Source organism: Besnoitia besnoiti, chromosome I (assembly GCF_002563875.1).
Source record: "Besnoitia besnoiti strain Bb-Ger1 chromosome I, whole genome shotgun sequence".
Taxonomy (NCBI): Eukaryota; Apicomplexa; class Conoidasida; order Eucoccidiorida; family Sarcocystidae; genus Besnoitia; species Besnoitia besnoiti.
In genome coordinates, this window is record NC_042356.1 from 4,667,044 (window position 1) to 4,682,708 (window position 15,665).

At 59.0% G+C, this 15,665-nt stretch overlaps 1 protein-coding gene across 1 annotated transcript; it reads right to left on the reverse strand.

Annotated features, from left to right (window-relative positions):
- Positions 1-456: 456 nt before the first annotated feature.
- BESB_006760 (uncharacterized protein) lies at positions 457-13,331 on the reverse strand (the record flags this gene model as incomplete). Its single annotated transcript, XM_029359431.1, has 18 exons — positions 457-934; positions 1,313-1,477; positions 1,953-2,720; positions 3,194-3,325; positions 3,868-4,006; positions 4,378-4,482; positions 4,867-4,946; positions 5,311-6,459; positions 6,750-6,895; positions 7,403-7,558; positions 7,748-7,882; positions 8,208-9,563; positions 10,105-10,470; positions 10,573-10,869; positions 11,169-11,271; positions 11,594-11,656; positions 11,986-12,073; positions 12,683-13,331. 18 exons carry the CDS (start codon positions 13,329-13,331, stop codon positions 457-459), a joined length of 6,375 nt encoding a protein of 2,124 aa, XP_029222344.1.
- Positions 13,332-15,665: the final 2,334 nt, after the last annotated feature.

A 15,665-nucleotide genomic window follows, 5' to 3' on the forward strand; every position in this document is an offset into this window, starting at 1 on the left:
GAAATGTAGCCACCGTTGGGCACTTGAAACGCGTGTGCGCGGGACACTGCCGGGGGCCTCGCTCGCGCTGCGTTGGCACATTGTGCCTTGAAACGAAAGTCTCGTGTTTCTCTGTACAATGCCTCTACCTGCGACGCATGCACTCGCTGATTGTGGTGTGTCGCAGCTCTGTGGCGCTCCCGGGTCTGCGACGTTTGTGTGTATGTGCGTGTGCCTTCGCTCGCGCATGTCGGCGTATTTTCTTTTCCTTGACTAGGACTTTATGAGATTGTACAGATTCTTTAGGGCCGAGCGCCGTCGCTCGCCGGGAGGAGCGGCGACGACGGAATCGTGAGCGTCGCCTTCGGGCGCGGCCTCCTCCGCCTCCTTCGGTTTTTCCGCTGGCGTCGAGTCTACTTCGCACTCCTCCTCCCCGTGCCTGTCGTCCCTGGACTTGTCCCTCTGTTGATGTCTGTCCTACTTCTTTTGCTTGCGGTGGTGAGTCCGCTCGCTCTTATTCGTCTTGTTGCCCTCCCCCTCATCGCTCTTCCCCTTCCGGCCTTCGAAGAGCGTCAGGCTCCATTTGCTGCCGCTCCGCAGATTCGGCCCCGCGCCCTTCTTTCTCAGCGAGTCCTTGTTCAGTTTCCGCGTCTCCCGAGCGAGTCTCTTCCTCAGTGCCTTCCCCTCCTTCGGAATCCCGTCCTCCTCTACCTCCGCCTCCGCGTTATCTTCGCTGTCCTCCTGTCGCTCCTCCATCCGCTCTCTGGCCCGAGTTCTCATCACCTTGATCAACTTGCGACGCGACATGCCTGTACGCTCCGCCGCGAGCACCGCCCGAGGCCGCCGCTCCATGGAGTCCCTCTGGAGTGCTTTAATCACATGCTTCCGCACAAAGGTGTGCTGGCGATGCGCGTAGTACGCAGGCGGGACGGGTGAAATTTCGCCGAACTCACACCTGAGCGACGCGCAAACCGGAAGAGAGGAAAAGAATGCAACCTCCACGGAGACAAGAAACACAAACCGCGACAAGTCATGCAACCCGCGCCATCGATGTAGCGTCTGGCGCGTGAAGCGCACCGCAGAGGCAATCTAAAGAGCAAAGATTACCTGAATCAACATAACAAACGCGTGTATCAGCTGCTGTGCCGCGAGCCCAGTGCCCGTTCATCAATCGCCATATGAGTCCTCACGCGATGTCGAAGGGCGGGGGCACGCGTGGTGAGGCGTGTGCATGCATTCGTCCACACACTCGTGCGTGCATACACATGTGCGGACGAATGCATTTGTGGAGTTCGGGAGAGGCGTTGAATGCGGGAGTGTGTGATGGACGTACATAATGGTGCTTTTCAGGCGTTTATACGCGGTGTGTCCGTAGCGTCGCCAGTCGTAGGGAGTCAGAAAATCGATAATTCCCAAGAAGTAGATCTCAGACATGTCTGCGCTCATCACCTTCACGCCAAAGCCGCTGTCGGGTGAGGGAGGGGACATGAACGCCGTCCTGTCAACACACAGAACGAACCTGCAGGGGTCGCGTGAGAACGAAAGACCTGCGCAAGCGCCCACCACGCCAAGAAAAAAACGAAAAGACGGCAAAACGAGTCACGCCAAAGGGCGCTGGGGCGCCAGACAAACGGACAACCGGAGCCAGGAGACTCAACAGAAAGGCGCTGAGCAACACAACAGAAGCGGCCCATACACCGCAGCAGACCAGGTGGCGATGCACAGTCCACGTGCCGTAATGAGGCCGTTTGGATTTCGGTTCCAAACGGCCTCATTACGGCACGCGTGTGCAAGTATATATATATATATATATATATATATATATATATATATACATTAATTCACACTACTCATCTGTAAATCTGTCTACATATACACAGGTATATGAATACAAGGGCGCTTCTGTCACAGACGCCTAGTTGTCTGTGTTTCGTCTCTATCCTCGGTCCGTGTCGCGGGTGGAGGGTCCTTACTCCATGCAGCTCTTGGTGTAGAACGAGCAGACTGTGTGTGAGTAGGGCAGCTTCGAGCTCGAAGCGGAGAGGATGTTTTCGCCTCCTCTGCTCCGCGCCGGATGGCTGCGCAGGTCCGCGACGAGGCAGTCCCCACTCCGCCCTTTCCCTTCGCGCGAGTCTTCGCAGGCCGCAGCATGCGTGGGGGTCGTTTGCAAGGTCGGCGTCGCGAGAACGAGCGACAGATCTTCTCTGCTTGTTTCGCGGCCGAGCGACGAGTCCGAAGAGCACAGCGGCGGCGACCGCATGCGCGCGACTGCAGAAAAGTGCGCCTTCCCGACCGGTTTCTTCGCAGCCGCAGTGAACGCCTTCGCGAGTCCACTCTTCTCGTCCGGATCGAAAGGCGCCTCCTCGCCGGCCTCGCCCTTCTCGTCTTTGCTCTCGTCGCGCTCTGCTCCCGCCGCGGCCCTCGCGTCCACTGCAGCCGCACTCCCGTCCTCTGCGCGCCCGCGCGACGCTCCGCCTCGGTCCCTTGATAACTCTTCATTTCGGGCCCTCTGGGACTCCTCGCGCCGGTCTCTTGGGGAGTCGTCGCCCGAATTCCCAGGCGCCGCCTCGGCGTCGCCCGCCCCTGGCGCTCCTTCCAGCGCGGGAGAGATCGCACGGCTCTTCACTTCCTCGAGGGACGCAGTTGAGGGCGAAGTGGAGATCAGAGGCACGTTGTCTGCCGGGCTCGGCTCGCGCCACGCGCCACTCTCGGCCGACAGCGACCGGTCCGTAAATTGTTTCCTGAAAACGCAAAGGCAAATACCCAGACTCTCTACGCGCCTACAAACGTAAAGCGCACGCGCGTGTGCGCACTTCAGAGGTGCAGTTGAGGCGAATCGCCCATACCAGGGATGCATACACAAGCATGCACATGCGCACACGCGGTTTCGTCGCGTCGAAACCTTTTGCGAGAGGACGAACTCCATCTACTACGGATATACGTGCACTCATATGTGTCCGTTCGAGCGAGCGCTTACGGGGAAAACAAGCAAATTAACGTCCCACTCATTGCGATTCAGTCCGGCACACAGTACAGAAATGCTCCTTGCCAGTCCTGAATATCGGGTATGTCAGCTGCAGTCCACCTCAGATCCCAAGGGCGCCTCAGACCAGGATGTAAGAGCATGCCTATTCACGAAGCGGGTTCACCGCAGATCCTCGCGAAGCAACACCGCAGAGAGTCAGTGCGAAAAAGCCGGAAAAAAAAAACTCACGATTCGTGGCAGCTTCGAGTATACTGCCGCAAGGGCCCGTCCACGCCCCCGGACTCCTCTGGGGCTTTTGACCCGGGCGCCCCGTCGAGTGAACCCCGCCGAGACTCCGTCTGCGCCGGCATTCCGCGTTTGCTGAGAAACAAGGAAAACGGAGAAACGGCACGAAAAACGAAAATAGCGCACGCACGTTTCAGGAGTGCATGCACACAGGTGCAGGAAATCATGTGTAAATCCGTGCAAGCATATATATATATATATATATATATATAAAGACAGTGAGAAAGATGAGTCCTCGCGTCGCCCCGCTGAACAAAGTGCATCCCAGGCGTGGACGAATGGACACGTCTACGTGATTGTTCTGTGCACACGACCGGTAAATATATACACATGAATGCCTTGTCTCTTTGCGCACGTATTTGGCACAGATATAGCGTCCGCGTTGATTTCTTCTGCCTCCCTAGCGTGAAGCTTCCCGGCAAGTCCACGGCCGAATGCCGACGGCTTCGTTATATCCGTTATATAGAGACTTTAATACGAGAGAAGAATTACAGATGAGCGCGTGTGGGGGGGAAGGGGGGGTGGGCGGGACAGGTACATATATACAGGAGGAACGGCCTGGAAGCTTCCAGGAAGTCAGAGAGCCGCAGATTGGCTTTCCGGCTTGCTGCATTTACCATTTGTGAATGCCAACAAGAAGTGAGTAATCGAACACCCCCAGAGTTTCCAACAGTTCGCAGTCCAGGCGGTGCGCGCGAAGCAACTCCTGAGCCTCCTCGTCGCGAAGGCCTAGGCGTCTATGCAGCTGAAGCCAATCTAAAAAATGGGCGAAAACAGAGGTCCGACGCTCGTTATTTTTCTGCTTTGTTGCGTGCCGCGGCGGAACGCCTCTTCTCTATCGAACGCGCGACCCCAGACGCAGGTTGCTGTTTAGAGTTTTGGCACAGACTCAAAGCCCAGCAGATGGCACCATTTCGAGAAGTACATCAGTCGGGTAGGCGATGCAAAACGCCTCTGGCACAGGTCCTACGCCTCGGACGAGGGAGGGAGGAAGGCTGATACGAGCCACACGGCCTTCAGCGCATGCACACAGGTGTCTACGGCAGCGGTGACATGGCGACGACGGCGGAAATCTAGCCCGACAAGACTACGAGACGCGCTGTCCCTGCGAAGAAACGAACACTCACCGACGTCTTTTTTCACTCTGTCGTCGGGCTTGGCGCGGCGGCTCACAGTGCTGCCCTTCAGGTCGTACGCCTCATGCAAGCCCAAAAAGGGGTCGAAGGCAGTGCCTGCGAAAGCGCGAAACAAGGACAATCGCATACAGCACGCAAATGCATGCAATCGAGACGCTTTCTGGAGGACGGCGACAGGCGCGGAGATCGAAAGGGACGCAAAAAAATGCGTGAGATAGGAAACAGGAGGCGAGCCGACAGCCAGTGAGGAGCTGAGGAGCCCGTAGAAAAAAAAGAGGCGATGCGCAATATCAAAAAAAAACACACACAAAATACGTAAAACGGCGTCTACGATACTTGAGACGGCGAGCCCACTGTCCCTGCTCCCCCCCCCCCCCCCCCCCCCCCCCCCCCCCCCCCCCCCCCCCCCCCCCCCCCGGCCCAGGGTAAGCGGCTGTGGCAATCGGCGCCACCAAGCACATTCAAGAGAATCGATCTTACCGATTACAACGAAGTACGCGCATGTGACACTGTGCTTCTTCGCATCGTCGCGCACCGCGAATGTGCGCGAATCGGAGTGCCTGAAACGTAACGCATGCAAATACAGGGCGATGGACGCACGTGAATTAAATGCACGGATGTGCAGGCACATTTTCTCTCGTCAACGCGGCGGGTCGATCGATCGTCGATGCCACAACGTTGTGCATGAAAACTGACCGCCTGTCAGCATCCAGTCATTAAATCACACCAACACGTAGTGGCCCAAACACATCTATGTATACAAATGCACTCATATACGCATATGCGTGACTTCGGTACTTCATACTGTTCTTTGGCTTTAGTCCATTCTCGATCAGTATATACAGCTAGTGACCTGTCGCCGGCTAATACTGTCCGTGTGACCGCGCGTCCAGCGTCCCACTTTGTTTGACAGGGCGTATGTACCTTAGCGTTTTTTGTGCGGGGGCCTTGGACTTTGATCCGACGAGCTTGACATGCGGGCGGCCGCCCAGCCCTGAGCGCTGCGTGTCTGCGGGCTTCTTTTTCTCCGCTCCCTTTGCGCTGTCTCGTCCCTCCTTCTTCTTGCCGAGGCCGTCTTGTCTCTGCGAGAGTTTGCCGGCGACCAGAGACGCGATATGCTGGATATGGCTCTCGCCCGACGCCGATGGCGTCTGCTCGCGTTTCAGTGGGCGACTGGGGAGGCGCACACTCCTCGGAAGCGTGAAGGCGGACTCTGCAGCCGCCGCGGCAGGCACGTCGTCGGAGGCAACGGGTCTCAGCGAGGCGCGAACCGTGTCGCGCATGCCCTTCAGCGAGCCTCTGAACAGCAAACCTCTCTCTTTGTCTGCGTGCGTGAACCCCGGCGGCTGTGCGACCCCGTCGCCCGGTCGCTGGCCGCTCGGACGCGTCCGCGGCGGCACACACCCCTCGCCAGCTGGCGACGCTGCGCCTTGCCCAGGCCACGACGCCTGAGAGCTCCCTGCCGGCGGAAACGCGGAGTGCTGCGTCTCGCGCGACGCGAAGCGGATGTCCGGGGGCGACGCCGTCTCGACGTCGTCGTTGTCGCCGCTGCCGTCGTTGTCGCCGCCGCCGCCCGGTGCCGAGACTCCGCCGGCGAGAGCCTCCGGCGCCGCCTCGTTCCCCGGTGCGTCTCCTCCGCCGGGAGTCTCTTCGCTATCCCGCCGCGCGCTGCGGGGACTGTCAGGGGGCCTCTGGCGATCACTCCTACCCCTCGCAGGTGCGTCGGGTCGCGGCGCGCCCGGCGACGACGCTCGCTCGCAGGCTTCTTCGTCCTCAGCCTCTGCTTCCTCGTCGCCCTCAAGGATCGTCGCGTTTGACGAAGCCCGCAAGATCCGCGCGCAGAGGTCATGAGACAGGTTCGAGGGCGATGCGGCAGGCGACGCACTCGCATCTTCGGCGGCGCTGAAGAGGTCGCCGGCCTGATCGTCCGTGCCGCGGCTGCCGCGGTGACAGAACTCGTCTTCATCCAGCAAGTCGTAGCGCTTGTAAATCTCGACGCGGTGCAGGCCAAACAGCCGCGTCAAAAGCGAGTTCGGATTCGAGAGGAGGTGATCTGTGTACGCGGGAAGGATTCTTAACAGAGGAGACACGCGACAGAGCACCAAACCGCCAGAGTGGAACGCGCACGGGCGAAGGCCTGTAAGCGCGGCGCTGCGTTCCGCGTCTAAATACAAATCGACAGGGAAGCATATGTCCTTCGCTCCATATACATATACACGCATACATGATGTGCGTGAGGAAATATCATACAAACGTGTATCATGAGCAAAGGAGGTCTCAAACGCAGGCTAAAATAAAAATAGCTGCATGCCTCGGACTGTCACCATTGCTGAAGAACGCGTGAGGCCTGTGATTCGACTCACTTGAGCACCTGCTTGACCTCGCGGAGGCTGATCGTCTTGATCAGGTACTTGCCGTCGTGGGAGAAAAGAAAGAACTGGCCGCTCTTGCTGTTGCTTTCGAACTCGATGAATGAAAAGTCTGTGCGGCACATGCTGCTGCGATAGTCCTGAACGCAGAATAGCCACAGAACGCCTCAGCGCAGGGTGAGTGCAGGCGCACTCCAAACAACGCATATTTAGAAAAAAAAATATGTAGACATTGATAGTTGGATAGGATGATAGGGAGACGAATAGATAGATCGATAGATAGAAAGATGGATAGATACGGACAGATAGATATTGATAGATAGATATCGATAAATAGACAGGTAGATAGGGACATGGATAGACAGAAAGACAAATCAATAAACAGATACATCGATAGACAGATACAGATAGACATATATACATATATAGTTAGATGCATATAAAGATATAAGAGCAGGGGCGGATCACGGGTGTGTGCGTGCGACTTTAGGCCTGTAGGCCCCATGGAAAGCGAGATGTGCCGCGCTGGAAAAAGGACCTGGCTGCCGCAAGATGTTGCGAGAGTCGGGATAAGGAGACGCGTGAACAACAGTAACCGGAGCCTCGAGGCTCATAAGCAGCTGAGGCGCCGGCAAGCCTTTTTTTACCTGCTCGGTGACACCAGCGAGTTCGCGGGCGCACTCGAACGTGTCGGGAGCGAAGTCGTCAAAGACGCAGAAGAACTGCCGCGGCAGCTGCGGATAGCACCAGAAGTGGAACTGGCGCACCGGCAAGAGGAGCGGCTCCTCGAGCAGAAACTCGAGCTGAGGCAAAAGCACGCACAGCACGCGCAGGGGCATGCAGCGTTTAGTGAGGCAGAGAAAACCTAAAGGCACCTCCAGCCCCAAGAGGCACCGCCTGCGACACGACTGGAAATAGTTTACGTCGAAAAGCTCGGAGGCGTGTTACGACGGGCGCCCAGCACGTTCCTGGTTCAGATGCAGATCGCTTACATCGAGCGAACTCCCATTCTCGTGACGGAGTCGCAAAATGCATGCGCTCAGTTCGTTGCTCATCTGGAGCCCCAGCATCATGGCGAAGGTCAGTGCATAGAAGGGACTGTCTTCTCTGACGGCGTTCCCTCCCACCTGAGGAAGCAAAAACAGGAGAATCCATCCACATATTTACATCAGGCCCTCGCCCTCTGGTCTATTTCTGAAAGCAGCAGTATCGCGTCGATTGCGCCTCTCCTCCCCTCCCTCCTCCCGTCTGGAGTCCGGTCCTCGCCTCTTGGCTTCTGCCGGCGGCTGTGGCTTGCCCAGTTTTTTTCGCACCATCGAACGCTGGCAACAATTCAGGTGTTTCACTCTTTCTCCTTTAAACACCCTGTATAGACGGCACACGGGAGGAAGGCACGAGTTCCGCTGCTTTATCCATTAGGGTTTAGCGCGTGCCGCGGCTGCGGGCACTTACGGCTGGGGCTCGGCCTTCTTCCCTGCGCCCGCGGAGCAATCCAGGGATTCCCGCTTGCCTGAGCGCATTCATCTTGACGAGGCGCAGGCCTACGTGCGCGCGCGACGGCGACGCGCGATCCGACAAGTTCGTCAACGCGAAGTCCTCCAGGGCCTCTGCGGCAGGCCCGACGGGCGAGAGCCGCGCGAGACAGCTGCCCATGTGCGGCAGCTGCTCTGATGCGCGCGACCCTGAGTCTTTGTGCTTCGCAGTCCTCGAGACCCGGCGCTGCGAGTGTCGGGTTGCAGCCTGCAACGACGTCGCGGACGAGGCGCTCGCCGACGACGGGGAGCTGCAGGATGCCGAAGACGACTCCGGCGACGACGACGCGCAAGACGCTGAGGACTGCCCACTCGAGTAGCCCCGCTCGCTGGCGCGGCTGCTAGACGACGCACACGAGTCGACTTCGTCACGGAAGCCGCTGCCTCGGCGGTGTCTCTCCTTCCCGCGTCTCCGGCTCCCCGAGCCCGAAACCGCCGCGGCCCGCGTGTCTCCTCCCCCTCCGTGTCCCCCGAGCAACGTCTGGCGCGAGGGCGCTGAAGGACACGACGACGCAGCAGACACGACAGGGGGCGTGCGCAGACGCGGCAGCGTCCCTGGTGCACCTGCGGAGCTCAGGTGACTCTCCCGTCCCGCCCTCCCCCCGGGCTCCCTGCCTCTGCCTTTCTCGTCGTCCGCGTCTGGAAACAGCGAAGCGACTGCGTTGAGCGTCTGTCGATGCTCGGCTCGCCGCCGCGGCTTCGCGACGGTTGACCTGCGACCGCCCTTGGGCATGCCCTCCTCCTTGCGGCGCCCACGCGCGCTCGGCGAGGCTCCTCGAGAGACCTCCGACGACGCGTCATCCCTCTCTGGATCTGACTCGTCCGCGCCGCGCGCAACCGACGGGCTCCGCGCGCCGACTTCGTCGGGCCTGAGGCTACTGCGGTTCTTTTCAGGCTTGCGCCCCTTCTTGGAAGTCCGTTCAAGAGAGTTCCCCCGTCCGCCGGCGTCTTCGCCACCGCTTGGCGAGCTGTCTGCGGCTCGTTTTTTTCTCCTGCCTCTCTCACTCGGACGCGGCGGAGAGGCACGCGCCGCCTCTCCACCCTCTTCTGACGGAGTCTCGACCCGAAACGGCGACAGGCGCGACGCGGGCTCGCCTTTGGCCCTCTCGGGGAAGCGTGTATGCGGCTGCGAAGGCGCCTCGGCCTGCGGCCCCATGGGCGTGCTGCAGGGGATTCCCGTCGCGGCTTCGAGATCTCTGCGCAAGCGATACAACTTGTCCATGATGGCAGTCTGAACCGAAAAGTCCGGGTCGAAGATGCCGTGCAGGAACTGCGGCTGAAGACCAGACGCACGCAGAGCAAGAGAAAGTCGAAACCGCGCGCGATTCGAGGCCCGACTGGGTGCGACGGAGAAGCAGTGACGCAAGACCGCAGACGAAACGCGCCGCAGAAGAGGACACCACAGGAGCAAGAAACGTCGCTTGTAGTGCGTGAGGGGCGCCACAGACGCCGTCGGAGGACAAACCCGTACACAAGCGGCGGGGAGGGGCATCCACGACGAAGGACAGCGCGCAAAACCCGCTGCCCGGCTCGATTTGCGTGGAGCCAAGACGCAAGCGGGGGCAATAGTAACCCGAGTGTAACGGCGTATCACCCGCACGCAGAGAGCAGCCAGCCTCGGAAACGCAACTTTCGCTCGACTTCACGCGGGCATCGAGGTGAAGCGGCAAGGAAAGCAGCGGTTCCCAGGGCATCCCTACGAGATGCAGAAAAGGAAGACATAAAGACGCTCAGCTGCACGCACGCGAGATGTGCGCAGCGAGGCGGCTCCACCGCGGAGGCGCAGAAGGGGACAACACGCGGCAGTGCTTGCTTACCAAACTCCTCTCGACGAACTCTTTCCAGGGGTCGAGGAGCTGCTTCATGATGAGATTCATGCACGTTTTGAGAAAGGTCGTGCGCGCAGCTTCTTTCTCTGGACCGTCCGACCGCGTGAGCAGCAAGTTGATGTGCGCTGCCCAGTGGGCGCACTCTTCGACGTGGGAGAGCGAGATGCTGTTGCCCAGTGTGCTGCGACTTGGGAAGAGCGACAGATGCGAGGGCTTGGGGGGCGCGGCGGCTTTCTCTTCCCCACCCTCAGCGTCGTCGCTGACGTGGGTAGCCAACGGCGCCTTCCCTCCGACTGCCGTCTGCTGCTGCGCCTCAAGCTTCACGTCCTCAGCGAAGGCCGCAGATCTCTCAGTCTTGACATCCAGGCGGCGCTCGCTCCCGCTGCCTTGCCGCTGCACCGCTCCTAGCGTCGCCGCAGTCGACGCTTTCCGCCTCGCCTCGTCCCCTGGAAAGACGAACTCAGACTCAACAGCGAAGGCGCTGCGGGCTGCGGGGCCGAGGCGCTGCGTGTCGCCGCCAGGGCTCTCCGCGCCGCATCCGGGCGCGCCAACCGAGCGCGTGTTGGTCGAGTAATTGTTCAAGTACAGTTGATACGTCGAGAGAAACAGATGCGTGTTGAGCTCCTCGCTCTCTGCGCCTCGGCGCGGCTTGGTGAGACTTGCAGGTAGCAGTGCCGGCGACACCAAGCCCGCCGGCTGCAGCACTAGCAGACACGGCTCCACCAAGCGACGCGTGAACTCGCGCACTCGCGCCTGAACGCACGGCACACAGAACCGCGCAACGCACGGCTCGCGCAGGGCAACTTGCCTGTAAGATATCGCATGCAACGGCTTTAGGAGGACGCACAAAGGCCACGCAGAACAGCCATGATAGAAACGCCCAGTTGAATCAGCTCGCGACGCAAACGCAGTGAACAGAGAGAACGCCGGCGAACGAAAGAAGGCGGACGAACGCACCGGAAAGATCCGCAGAGTTCACACAGATGGAGCCGGGGGCGGCGCGACGCAAGTAACACGCCGAAAAAGATGCGAGCGCAGAGGGGTAGTCTTACTTTCGGGATGTACTTGCGCGAGTAAAAGAAAGTGTGGAGGACGTCAAGCATAAGCAGCAGATCGCCTGAGACAAATCCCATTCCACGGGCATCAATGACGCACCTGCGCACAAAAATACACAAAAACCAAGAAATCGATACCCGCATCACCAGCTTCACAAATACATATATATATATATATATATATATATATGAAGTACTTTACGCACGCACGGATCTTTGAGCCAGTAAAAGAGAAAGGTAGCAATAACTCGGGTGCCTGGGAGAGAACAAGTGTGAGCCTGGCAATCAGCTCCTCGCCCTCTGCGCGTCCGCGCCGTTTTGCGAGACTTGGAGGCAGCGGCGCCGGCGACACGAGGCCTGCCGGCTGCAGCATCAGCAAGCAAGGCTCCACCAAGCGACGGCAACCCTAAGCCTTGACTTACGCATCGGCAGACCGATAGCCGGTCACGGCGAGAATGCGGGCAATGCGGATTTCTTCGAGGTAGCTGCGGAGCAGACGGCAGAGAAGACAGAACATACGAGGTTGCGAATTCCATGCAAAAACACAAAGGCCTAGGTCTTGCGAAAGGAGGCGGACGGAGGGATGCGTGGCTGGACTGCACCGATACACGCGTATGTGCGCGACACGACGGCGGTGAAACGCTGCCAGGATGGCGATAGTGAAACCCCCGCCTCCCCCACTGAGAGAGCCCCTGATGTGCCCGATACAGGAGACGCAGCTCAGCTGACTCTGGCAGACGCGTCTCCAGCTAAACAATGAATGCGGAGCCTTTTAAGTGGGCACACAGTGGAGCGACAGTCTCTCGACGCTTACTGGTAGAAAGCGAGGAGAACTAGGGGGTCGGAGAGCGACCAAAGAAGGGTTCGGTGCGGGGGATACATCAACAGGAACTGCGGCTCACCTGCACACGCAGACACACGCGGGTAGCCGCATGCGCAGTGACGCGCCGGAATCTCCTCACCGCCCGCAACTCACTGTACCCCTCTTGAATGAGGCGCGAATGAAGGAAGCAACAGCATTCGCCGCAGAGCGGTTCACAGAGGCAGAAAAAAACACACACGGCGGCGCGAGCACAGGGCTACAAAGTATAGGTGAACTGCTGGACAAGCCGACGTATTTACTGAACCTGACAAAAGGGGATGGAGGCGCAGACGCAGACGAACTGACGCGCACATAGGTGAAAGGCAAAGAAACACGAATGCCGATAAAGTCACGTGCCTCCTCAAGCGCCTCGCAGTCGGCGAGACGCCGGGAAGACGACAAACACGGCAAGTATTCAACGTTGTGGAGTCCTCGCAAAGAAGAGGCGCAAGCAGAGCAACGGTCGACGCCCTTCGAACGCCCTTCTTGTCGCCGTCCGATGAGTACGCGAGCGAGAATCGTTTACTGCTCTCTCGGGCTCTGCACCAGCGCTCTGCGCCCGGGCGAGTGTGGCGACGGCAGAGACAGACCGTGAGGAACGCCACACAGCTTCTCCAGGCTCTTCACAGCGACCCGCAGACGAGCTTACTTCCTGTCCCTTGCAAGAACTTGAGGACATCCCCCACGTCCTCGCCGTGAGATCGTGTCGCATCTGTGCCGGCGGGGTCTGCCATGCAGGACAATCTGTTGATGCGGAGGCACTGCGGCAAAGCGCGTGTTTTCTTTGACACGATTGCGGCGGGCGCCAGTCGCCCTCCGCGGCGGCGCTGCCTGGGCGAATTCGTCCTCTTTTGCTGCCCATCAAAGTGCGGAGTTCGCGTGTCGGGTGGTGTTGCTCCTGGCCGCTTGCCGGCGCCCCTCAGCCCTCGCGGCAAGCACCAGAGCTTCGGCCGGCCGCCGCTGGTGACGAGCGCGACGAAACCTCGTCTGCGCGTCGGCTGCGGCGCGTTCCCCTCTCTAGCCGAGCGCGGTCCGGGGGCAGCCTCTGATGGCGGCTCGCTGCGTCCCCCGGAGAGCCCGCCCGCCGAAGCGTAGTCGCTGTCGCCTCTCAAGCTCCCGCCCCGCGGCTTGCTGGTCAGCGACGTCTGCCGCAGCCCCTGACTGGGGCGGGCAGGGGCTGAGGCGTCAGAGGCGCCGCCCGCTGACGCGCGTCGCACGTCCTCGCCTCGCTCCTCCGCTTCGCCTTCCTCCTCGTTGGGCGAGTGACCCGCGCCGACCTGCACGCCATTTCGTTTCATCGAGGCTGCGGCGGAGGAGAACAACTCTGGATCGGGGTGTGGACGCCGTGTAGGCGTCGCCGCAGTCGACGCGCGAAGCAGGTACGCCGGAAAGAAGCGCAGGAAACACTGGAGAAAAAGCGAGAGCCCTGCGCACGGAAGGACGAAGACGGAGAAAGTTAGGCAGCGGCCCGACTGCCGAGGGACGGCAAGAAATTTGACAAAACACGGATTACGGGAAAAGTCAAGCGGCGCTATCGGGGGCACACGGAGCCACCGAGGACGTCGCGGAAATGAGCACAAGCGCGGCGCATCGAGACTGCGTGCTGCAAGAGAGCAAATGGCGGTCGGGGACGGAAGACGGCGGCTAAAAAAATGACACTGTTTTAAAAGGCGTGGATCGACGAGATTAACGAACTCAACCTGAATAAGCGGAGCGGCGCGGCATGTCTAGAAACGTGGCGGCGCTTTCAACAAACCGGCCGAAGGGCGGAATAAATCGAGCGGACCGCGACGGGGCGAGAAAGTTAGTGGAGTTGCAAGCTTTGAGAGGAAAGAAAACGGATTAGCGAAGGGGACAGCGCCAAAAGAGAAGTTGATACTAAAAACTTGGAGCAAAACGGCTCAGCCGCAGCGTCCAGATGCGGAGCGACATAGCATCGAAAAGACCACCCTGGCGGAGAACTCTACGGAAAAAAAGAGCTCCAAACGAACGCTTGTGGCAGCAATAACCACCGAAAAATGACAGTGACACGCGAAACAGCAGCTGAAAAAGGGCACCGAAAGACGATAAGAAACGTGCGATGATAGCCCGTCTATTCGGGTGACGCAGACGCGAAAATCTTCGATGACGATAGGCGCGGTATCCTTACGAGGGCCGCCGTACTTCAACTTCTCCTCATTTCTTGCCAACAAGCAAGACGCCGTACTACAGGAAGGAGAGGTCTGAAGAGCCAGCCTAATGTTGAACACAGAGAATATATATCCGGCTGCCCAAATAGTTGCGGAAGGAGTCAGCTGTGCAGTTCACACATATGGCCACAAGCTGGGCCTTGGGCGCGTATGCGAGCTGCATCGCATGCGAGGAAACCGAGCAAGCTGTTGTCCGTGGGGCGCCGTTTTGCTGCAGCACGTTCAGGCAGTGAGAGTAGACGATTTCGATTGGCCTTAATTCGCTAGTGTGGAGAGACCGGGCAACGATTGATGAAATTGGCGAAAGCTGTAAAACCTGGTCAGGAACGCCGTGCAGGCCAGGCGCAATTCGGCCGCATAGCCGGCCGGCGTCTTCATCACATTCAGCCTCGGGTGCGCTAGATACGGTGCAAACGAAAGTACGTCCTGAGCTGATGGCATAACGTTAGCTGAGTTTTTCAAGGTAAAATAGAGAAATAGGGAGGCAACTACGGTCTCCCGAGGAGAACCCGATCCGGAGTGCAGTACCCGTGGACTGCAGCAAGGTCCCGCGTACCACGGCGCACGCCAACCAGAGGGTCTGAAACCTATCTGTAATCAGTGAAACAGTACGGAAGCTGTCTTCTGCACAGAAACAGGTCAGTTTGTCTCCTTGATGATGTATCAGACCAGTTTGCCGCTGTGAGTCGTGGGTGTCAACCGCAACTGCCTCCTGTTTCCTGTTGGCACCAACCACGTGGTAACTACGTCTGCGAAGGCGGTATACCACGGAAGGGCTTCACTCGTCACGCGACCACAGGGGTGTATCTATGGATACGGGAGCGCGATACGAGCTAGGGGGAGGAACTAGAGCAGAGGCCACGAGGTCATGGCTACAGGCGTAGACAAAAGCAGATGACAGCGAGTTCTGAACAGCAATCATTGGCTTTGATGTATCGAGTATGTGAGGGCCCCGGAGAAACAGGTGGTGTCAAATTTTATGTGTTCGTGCGTTCTTGCTCTTTAGATAGCCAAGGCGTCAGGTCACATACGAGAAGCGTGTCCCCGTTGCCGGCATGAGCAGCAATCTTGTACCGGCAAACTTTGTAGAGGCCCACTGCGCCACATTAAGGACAAACGAAGGGTCTGAAGTACCCAACTAGTAACTCTTCGGTGTGGCGCTCGCGTTTCGTGCTCAAATGGATCTTGCTCGCTGCACTGAGAGCAGCTGTCGAGCGCCGCAATATGGCCATGGACTCACTAGCGTAAGATTCTGATCGCGCTTGCTGCAGTCACCTTTAGTCATACTCGTTGTCAACTTCCGAGAGTACACGTGTATGAGACATGCAGTTGTGCCACGCAGCAAAACGCTCACCGTTCCGTTGTGACCTACGCGTCGTTCTTCTACGTCCATTGTAGCCATTCCCCTTGAGGGGTTAAGTGCCGGCTATTTACACTTACGTC